Source organism: Scylla paramamosain, chromosome 28 (assembly GCF_035594125.1).
Source record: "Scylla paramamosain isolate STU-SP2022 chromosome 28, ASM3559412v1, whole genome shotgun sequence".
Taxonomy (NCBI): Eukaryota; Metazoa; Arthropoda; class Malacostraca; order Decapoda; family Portunidae; genus Scylla; species Scylla paramamosain.
Genome location: NC_087178.1, coordinates 680,001 through 690,000, shown reverse-complemented (window position 1 = coordinate 690,000; position 10,000 = coordinate 680,001). Strand labels below are relative to the sequence as shown.

The following is a 10,000-nucleotide window of genomic DNA, read 5'->3' as shown; positions in this document are numbered from 1 at the left end:
ACTTAACCGAACCAAATTTAATCTAATCTTACTTAACCTAACCAGACCTAGACCTAACCTAACCTAACCTAACCTAAACTAAATTTAATCTAACCTTACTTAACCTAACCAGACCTAGACCTAACCTAACCTAACCTAACCTAACCAAATTTAATCTAACCTTACTTAACCTAACCAGACCTAGACCTAACCTAACCTAATGGAACCTTCAGCAGGACAAACAGACGAACACTACACTATCTCCCCGCCTCATTGCAGCAAAAGATTCCCTATATTTGTGCCTTGTTCTCATACTTCTGACTCACCCTGTATTGGGACGGAAGAGAGTCCTGTTACTCTCTCTCTCTCTCTCTCTCTCTCTCTCTCTCTCTCTCTCTCTCTCTCTCTCTCTCTCTCTCTCTCTCTCTCTCTCTCTCTCTCTCTAACCTCTTCCTCTTCTTATTCCTACTTCCAGGAGCACACAACTTCTCTTTCTATTTCTCCTCCTCCCCTCTCTTCCCCATTCTATAGTGCTCTTTCTCCTTTTGTTATGGCTCTTCCCCCTCTCTCTCCTTCTCCCCCTCATTATCAGCTTCTTCCCTTCTTCCTCACTCCTCTTCCTCCTCCTCTTTCTTCCTCACCTTACGTTGTTAGAGTGAAGAAGAAGTCAAGGTAGATAAATGCAGTAAAGGTGATGGGTATTTACACACACACACACACACACACACACACACACACACACAAATGCCATCTGGTCTTTACAATAACAGCTGTTCAATGTGTGTGTGTGTGTGTGTGTGTGTGTGTGTGTGTGTGTGTGTGTGTGTGTGTGTGTGTGTGTGTGTGTGTTTATGTATGTATTTATGTATACCTTCTGTCTGTCGGAAGTGGTGTACGTTTAGTTGATTTATTGCTCTTTTACTCGTGTGTGTGTGTGTGTGTGTGTGTGTGTGTGTGTGTGTGTGTGTGTGTGTGTGTGTGTGTGTGTGTGGGGCAACGTTTGAAATGCCTCACGTGATTGAGCTTTGCAAACACGAGTGATTAAAACACTTTCACATGACTGACAATTACTTCATTTGCAACACACACACACACACACACACACACACACACACACACACACACACACACACACACACACACACACACACACACACACACACACACACACACACACACACACACACACGTAATTGATTACATGAGACGTAACATTAACCTTTGCATTTCCATCACAGTCTATTTAACCCCGTCGAGCAACACACGTTTCTCACCTGCCACAGTTACGCTAATTAGTGTTGTGTTTCTGTTCCAGGTGAGTGAGGTGAAGGAGTGCGCGCTGACAGAGACCGTAAGTGGGAAAGTGAGAGTTTTGCATTACCTACCGTGAGAATGTAAGTTAAACACTGTGGTAGAGGAACAAAGAGCTTAACCAGGCATTGTATTGGTAAGGATTAGGTTAGGTTAAGAGAGCATGAGCATTTAAACACTTTGGATAGGAGCAAAGAACTCACCAGGTACTGTATTATTAAGGAAAGGTTGTCTTTGCTTCAGGATCAGATTAAGTTAAGAAAACAAGAATTTAACCACGTGTTGTATTGTTAAAGTAAGGTTTTTTTTCCCTTCCCCTATGATTGGGTTAGCTTAAGAGAACATAAGAACCTAGCCACGTATTTTATTGATTAGTTAAGACTCGTTTCTTGCGTTACCATTGAGTTAGGATATGATAACATAAAAATTTACATGTGATTCTCCTTAAAGGCCTTGGGATGATGATGATGGTGAGAATGATGATGATGATGATAATAGTAATAATAACAATAATAATAATAATAATAATAATAATGATAATAATGACGTAGGTGATGAAATTTTTGCATTATCAATCGTAAAAAAGTTAACTGCACCATTGCTTGTAAACCTCAGCATCAGTGAAGTGGTTTGCATATTAATATAGTAATAATAATTTGAGAGTCGGAGCTTTCATTGGCTGCAATAATTTGTAACAGTGACGAGCTTTTAGTCAAACTTTAAAACTCGCGCCAGTAAATACATAGGGAAAACTCGCGCCAGTAAATACATAGGGAAAACTCGCGCCAGTAAATACATAGGGAAAACTCGCGCCAGTAAATACATAGGGAAAACTCGCGCCAGTAAATACATAGGGAAAACTCGCGCCAGTAAATACATAGGGAAAACTCGCGCCAGTAAATACATAGGGAAAACCAACGCCATTCATATTTGAAGAGTGGGGAAAAAATATATATTATGCGTGCATTTTAAAAAGAGATACAGGGTACGTGTCCATTTCTGTTTAAATAAAAGCTGAATAAAAATGGGGGAAAGCTCCACATAACTTTTTCCCCCCATTTTTTTTTTTTTCCTATTCATGAAGTAAAATGATGATAAAAAAAGTACATTTGTCAGGTTTAAAAACAAAGGACACTTGTCATTCATAATAAAACAAAGGAAGGAGTTCATCCCACTTTTTTTTTATATACATATTTTTTTTTAGTCAAACTTTATATTACTTTTCTTTTGTTTTCTCGTTCTTTTCTCAACAATGAATGACTCGAAACAAAGAAGTGAAATAATATTCATGAGCACACTCTCTCTCTCTCTCTCTCTCTCTCTCTCTCTCTCTCTCTCTCTCTCTCTCTCTCTCTCTCTCTCTCTCTCTCTCTCTCTCTCTCTCAAGCAGTTTGCCTCTAACTCATTACGAGAGAAAAAATCGAGCTTTGATACAAGAGAAAAGTGAAAGTAAATAGTAACCATGTCTAAAAGAGGAAGAGGAAGGAATAAAGTAGTAGTAGTAGTAGTAGTAGTAGTAGTAGTAGTAGTAGTAGTAGCAATAAAAGTAGTAGCATTGTCAGTAATAGTGATAGTAGTAGATGTATTATTAATGATAGTTGTTTTGGTAGTAATAGTAGTGGTAGTAGCAGCAGCAGTTGTAGTACTGATGGTGGTGAGCTTGGCAGTAGTGGTCGCAGCAGTAGAAGTAGCAGCAACAGTTGTAGCAGCAGTATATGGGTTTTTTGACGGGTCGCTTTGTCGGAAATAGCTCACACAGAGGGGCGAGGAGAGAGAGAGAGAGAGAGAGAGAGAGAGAGAGAGAGAGAGAGAGAGAGAGAGAGAGAGAGAGAGAGAGACCGCTTACATAAGATATTGACTTAGTGATGATGGTGGTAGGACTGGTGGTGGTGCCGATAGTGGAGGTGATGACGGTGACGAGAATGGTAGTAGTAGTGGTGGTGGTGGTGGTGGTTGTTGTTGTGAAGGTACTAATGTTGATGATTGTAGTGGTAGAAATAGTGGTGCAATGGTGATAATAGTTGTAGTAGAGTAGATACACACAATGGTGGTGGTGGTGGTGGTGATGTCTGTAGTTAGTAATGGTGTGATAGTGGTGGTGGTAGCGTGGGTGGTGTAAGAGGTATAGTCCGTGAAAGTAGTAGTGGTGAGGGTAATAGTGTTGCTAGTACAGGTAATAGTGGTGGTGGTGGTGGTGATGGTGGTGGTGGTGGTGGTGGTGGTGGTGCCTCGGAGGGGTAATTAGAAATACCAAGACGTTTCTTTTACTTCCTGGAGAACGAGTCTGCAAAGGAGGAGAATGCTCTTTATTATTATTATTATGGCGCAATAGTAGTGGTAATAGTAGTAGAAATAGTAGTAGTAGTAGTAGTAGTAGTAGTAGAAGAAGAAGAAGTAGAAGTAATACCACCACCACCAATTTCAACACCCAAACTCTCACACAATACATTTTCTTCCCCACTGAAGGAGGAAGGAACTGTTAGTGAGTGAGGCTGGCATGTATACTTCCTCGTTCATCCTGCGAGGAGAACAAGGTTTGCCTCCTAGGACGAACTAGGTCACATTCGTCTCTGTCCTGGGGAAATAAAACGGCCCTTAGGGGGGTTTGGGGGGAAAGGGAGGGGAGAGGGTGCTGGTCTCTTTGTCCTGCTGCGCTCTCTTTCTCATCCTTTATAGTACTGCGTCTCTCTCTCTCTCTCTCTCTCTCTCTCTCTCTCTCTCTCTCTCTCTCTCTCTCTCTCTCTCTCTCTCAATCAGAGCATAGTTTTATCCAGTCTTCCTCCTCCTCCTTTCCCCTTCCCTCTTTCTTCCTTCTTCCTTCTTTCTCCCTTCTTCCTTCTTCCTTTCCCTCCACAACCGCTCCCTTTCATTGCCTTCCATCCTTCCTTCCGGAGAGGGAGGAGGAGGAGGAGGAGGAGGACGAGGAGGAGGAAGTGGAGGTGGTGATGGTGGTGAAGGAGGGAGGCAATGGTGTGTGACTATCAACCTTTATAGTGACACACGTAATTTTCTCTCTCTCTCTCTCTCTCTCTCTCTCTCTCTCTCTCTCTCTCTCTCTCTCTCTCTCTCTCTCTCTCTCTCTCTCTTGATAAAGGTGGAAATGACTTAGAGAGAGAGAGAGAGGGAGGGAGGGAGATGGTGGATGGAGCAGTGTGGATCTGTCCTCATAACTTGTTCCTGCTTCCACATTTCTGCCCCCTTCCCCCCAACCTCTCTCTCTCTCTCTCTCTCTCTCTCTCTCTCTCTCTCTCTCTCTCTCTCTCTCTCTCTCTCTCTCTCTCTCTCTCTCTCTCTCTCTCTCTCTCTCATCATCCCTTCGCCCTGTTTTAACTTCCCGCCTCTTTTACCCACTCCACCTCTCCACTCATCCTTACTGTCTAATCTCATCCACATCCTTAGTATTCATCCTCATTATTCCACTTATTATTTTATTTATTTATTTTTTTCCCCAAGTCATCGCCTCTTCATTAATTCCTGGCATGTCTCTCCACCTCCTCCATCCCCCACAATCACTGTTTAGTTTCTGTCCACATCACTCCATTCCACTTCCACGCCCACTTTCTTACGTCTTCTACCATCCACTCCACTTGTTCCATCCTCAACTTCCACTGAATTCCAGCTTCCACCACTCCTATTATTTTTTCCCCAAACACACCTTCCCTTTGTGAGTTCTTCCACCCTCCACTTCACCACCCCTCTAGTTCATAGCCCTGTGACTCCACCACTCCACTTATCATCATCTCCCCAAACACACCTGCACTTCTTTAGTTCTTCACCCTCCACTCCACTTATTCCACCCAACACACACACACACACATATACACCTTAACACTACCACACCAGCAGTATTACCTACCATCACCACCACACACATCACCACTGTACTGTTACACCCCTCTCTCTCTCACCCTCTCCCTCTCTACACCAGTACCTCGCACCACTAATCATCATCATCAGCTTATATGAGGGGGCAGTGCGGGACAACGGGCAACAAAGGGTAATGGCTAGGTGGGCTTAAGCCGTGTACCTCCACACCTTGGCTTAGGGCGTCTTATGGCTGGTTTGCAAGGTCGTAACTCCCTGCCTTGCGTCCTGTACCTATTTCCTGCTTGGGGGAACTAGTGGTGCTGTGTGAAAAGGAGGTGAACGCATGTTGCCTTGTCGTTCTTTGCATGTAAGGTGAAAATTTGTAATCCACTGATGTTTCTGGTTTGGTTAAGTTAGGTGGTATGTGTAAGGTTAGTTTTGGTCAGGTCAGAGTAGTTAGGTTAGGTTAGGTTTAGATTTTTGCAGCTGAAGATTAGCATTCCAGGCTATTATGTTGGGTTGTGTTTGCATTTAAAGTGTAAATAGTAACCCTTGCTATTTTTGGTTTAGATAAAGTTAGGTTTTCGCATGTAAGATAACATTAGCAACCCTCGCTATTATTTATTTATTTATTTGTCCTTTTTTTTTTGTTAGTTTGGTTAGATTAGTAACCTTAGATATTTTTGGTGTGGGTAAATTAGGATTATGTTGTGTTGGGTTAGGTTAGGTTTGGTTAGGTTAGGTTAGGTTAGGTTAGTTAGGTTAGGTTGTGTTAGGTTAGGTTTAGTCAAGCTTGGTTATGAGAGGACCCCTTCACAACACAGCAGCAGACGAGCGAGGCTTCTCATTAAAACTTACATGTTGTTTAGCTGAGATGGTCCGCTAATTTGTAGTTTGTTCGTAAAATTATGTAGTCTAGTTCCCTCGCTTGAAATGGTGGAAGTTTACTGGCTCTCTCTCTCTCTCTCTCTCTCTCTCTCTCTCTCTCTCTCTCTCTCTCTCTCTCTCTCTCTCTCTCTCTCTCTCTCTCTGGGAATGAATTACTTGATAGTTGTGCATAGTTGGTCTCACCCATTAAACGAATTACATTAGTGAATTTAGGAGTATTACTTGTGTGTGTGTGTGTGTGTGTGTGTGTGTGTGTGTGTGTGTGTGTGTGTGTGTGTGTGTGTGTGTGCTACATTTTGCATCGATGGGTATTTCATTTCGCCACCTTTATTATTTTTTTTTTCATGTAAAACTCTTTTTTGTATCTATTATTATTACTACTACTACTACTACTACTACTACTACTACTACTACTACTACTACTACTACTACTACTACTACTACTACTTCTTCCTCGTGTTAGTGATGATGATGGTTGTAGTTACTGATTGTGATGATGGTAGATGAGAATGTAGATGATGGTGATGATGGTTATTTTGGTTGAAGAAGAAAATGGTGATGATGGAGAATGCTGTGAATGTAATTGATGATGGTGATGATAGTAGTGCTAGTGGTGGTGGTGGTGGTGATGGTGGTGAGTGCATGAGGCCGATATGTGTATGGGCGAATTAACTTGAAGGTGGAGGGTTGTGGTGGTGGCGGTGGTGGTGGTGGTGGGTGTGAGTGTGGAAGCGGAGGTGGGTGGGTGGGCGGGTGGGCGGCGAGATCAATGAGAGACAGCACTGCCAGACTAGCTGCGCCCCTCAACACCACCACCACCACCACCACCACCATCAAAATCACAATCATCTCTAAGTCTTCCCTCAACGCCTTAAGTCATCACCATCATCACCATAATTGTTTTCACTCGTGTCCTCATCACTATTCAACTATAACAAGCATTCATCATCTTTTGGCCATCACACACACACACACACACACACACACACACACACACACACACACACACACACTAGGTCACCATTCCATCACTTCAATCATCACAACGTTACAATATCGTCACATTTGCGTCATCACTCCGTCACTGCCTCGTCCTCAGTCACCAGCGTCACAGTTCCGTTACAGAGAGAGAGAGAGAGAGAGAGAGAGAGAGAGAGAGAGAGAGAGAGAGAGAGAGAGAGGATCACACAAGGTTAAAGCCAAAGAAAACTAGTGGCTTTAAAAGAGTCGAGAAAGTCAAGAAACACAGTAGATATGGGGATTGAGAGAGAGAGAGAGAGAGAGAGAGAGAGAGAGAGAGAGAGAGAGAGAGAGAGAGAGAGGGGGGGGGGGGAGAATGGATAGACCGATAGAGGGAAAGAGAGAAGACGGATCAAAGGGAGAGGAAATGTGGATAAGGCGATTTAGGGAGAATAAAAGGACGAGGGAGTGGAGGGAACAGGGAGACGAAGGAAGGATATGAGAAGGAATGATAAAAGAAGGAGAGAGAGATGGATAAAAGAGAAGGGAAGAGGAAAAGGGAGATAAGGAGGGGAAGAAAAGGGAAAAGGAAAGTGAGAAATGAAAGGAAGAATAAAAGAACGAGTTTGTAGAAAGTACGAAAATTTGGAAAGGGAATGAAAGGAGGAGAGGAAGGAGAGAAACAGTGATAAGAATGAGAAGGAACAGAAAGAAGTAACAGTGTTGAAAGGGAGGTGAGATAAGAGAATAAGAAGATTTAGGGACAGAGAGGGGATGGAGAGGATAAGGAATAGGAGGAAGCTGGAGAAAAGACAGAAGGCAGAGAGAATTAGAAGTTATGTTTATCAAAGAGAGAAATAAGGATTAAACAGTTTAGGGGAGAAGCAAAAAGGGAAACAGGAGGAAAGAGTGAAGGAAAAGGAGGGAAAATTAGAAGTTATGTTTATCCTGTTTCTCATTTAGTGTTGATCCGTGGGAAAAAAAAATACCATTGGCTGGGAACTCATTCAGCTTATCACGGGGGAAAGGTGTGCAAAGGTACAGTACGCACGTTCAATAACAAGTAATAATAGTGATAATAATAATAACAGTAACAATACTCATAATACCAGTGGGAGTTATTATGAAGCGAAGGTCGTGAATATATATCAGGTGTTGAGTGCTCCGTTACTTCCCACTCACCCACCTGTTTACCTGGTTGTTCACCTGTTCTGTCCACCACCACCACCACCACTACCACCACCACCATCATCATTATTATTATTATTACGATTTCTGTCATCACTATAGCCATCTTCATTATCACCAGTAGTACTTACCATCATCATCATCATCATCATCATCATCATCATCATCATCATCATCATCATTCTCCACACCAGCATAATCCGGTAGTTATTTGCTCTCTCTCTCTCTCTCTCTCTCTCTCTCTCTCTCTCTCTCTCTCTCTCTCTCTCTCTCTCTCTCTCTCTCTCTCTCTCTCTCTCTCTCTCTCTCTCTCTCTCTCATTTCGGTGAAAACAGTTAGCTCCGTTGTTGTGTGTGTGTGTGTGTGTGTGTGTGTGTGTGTGTGTGTGTGTGTGTGTGTGTGTGTGTGTAGGAGCGTGCGCGCCTGTCTGTTTTTGCGTGCTAAGTTTAGATCTTTGTTTACTTTGAAATCTTCGGCTGAAATATGAGAGAGAGAGAGAGAGAGAGAGAGAGAGAGAGAGAGAGAGAGAGAGAGAGAGAGAGAGAGAGAGCGTCTTATTTTAAGCAATTTTCATTAGTTTGATTGTTATCTTTTTAATTGCATGTGTATGAGAGAGAGAGAGAGAGAGAGAGAGAGAGAGAGAGAGAGAGAGAGAGAGAGAGAGAGAGAGAGAGAGAATATAATGGAAAAAAGACGAAAGGGAGACACAAAATAACTAAAACTACAGCAGAGAAATGAAAAGAAAGTGAACAAACACGATAAGGAGGAAGATTAAATAAAAGAGGAGGAGGAGGAGGAGGAGAAGGAGGAAGAGGAAGAAGAGTTTATGTATTGGTTTCTCTCACACCTTGTAACACAGTTGTGGATTTAATTAACTCAGATCCGTGAAGCTTGGAAGGGAGAGGGAGAGGAGGAGGAGGAGAGCAGAAGGAGGAAGAGGAGAAAGAGAGAAAACACGAGCAAGTTTTAAGATTGAAATAAGAGAAGAGAAAAAATGAAATAAGAGAAATATAAAGATAGAATATAAAGTTATAAAATAATAGGAAGAGAAAAAGAAAACACGAGGAGAAGAAGAAGAGAAAACATGAGAAACTTGTAATAGTAAAAATAAAAAAAGGAATACAAATAATACAAAGGCAAAGATAAACAAGAAAAGATAAAGAAAAGTAAAACGAGAAAACAGATACAGTATGAAGTTAATGAAAATAGGAAGAGAAAATGGGAAAAAAAAAACAGGAAAAAGAAACAGGAAAAAGAAAATAGAAAAGTAAGAAGGGGAAAAGAGATGCAATATGAAGTTAAGAAAAACAGGAAGGAAAAAGGGGAGAAAGAAGAAGAAGAAGAAAATGAAGAAAGAGCAAGGAGATAAGAAACGTGAAGACGAACACAAGGAAATAAACGAGAAAGTATTGAGAGGAAGACAATGAAGGAAGAATGATAAGAGGAGATGATGATAAAGAAAGAAAGAGGAGTAAAGGGCAAGGAAAACAACATTACGATAAGAAAATGAAGACGGACACAAAAGATGATGATAAGAGAACAACAGAAGGAAAGAAAAGTAGGAGCAGAATGGATAGATGAAGAGAAAGAGAAGAGAATAGCAAAAAGAAGATAAAAACAAAGAAGACGAAAACAAGAAATGTCAGGAGCAGATTGAAGGAACGGAGGAAGGAAAGGAGGAAGAAGGAAGGAAGTAGAAAGGGAGAATCGAACAGTAAGAAGACGGTAAGTGGAAATATAAAGAGTAGAATGAAGAAAAGGAACAGAGGAAGGAGAGAAGGATTACGAAGGAAGAAACGAACAACGAGAGATGACGATTAGTGAAGAAAAGGAGGAAAAGAAGAAAGGGACAAGAAAGAAGAGGAGG

At 41.8% G+C, this 10,000-nt stretch overlaps 1 protein-coding gene across 18 annotated transcripts in view; it reads left to right on the top strand.

Annotated features, from left to right (window-relative positions):
* LOC135114652 (tight junction protein ZO-1-like) overlaps nucleotides 1-10,000 on the top strand; it is a 124,984-nt gene that overhangs the window by 65,934 nt on the left and 49,050 nt on the right. Inside the window, exon 1 of one of the 18 annotated variants that reach the window (XM_064030477.1) lies at nucleotides 1,166-1,330. The exons of the other annotated variants lie outside the window; for them this stretch is intronic. Coding sequence (XP_063886547.1) covers nucleotides 1,181-1,330 — 150 coding nt within the window. The 5' untranslated portion in view covers nucleotides 1,166-1,180. Of the gene's footprint in view, nucleotides 1-1,165; nucleotides 1,331-10,000 lie in introns of those variants that run through there. 18 annotated transcript variants of the gene reach the window in all.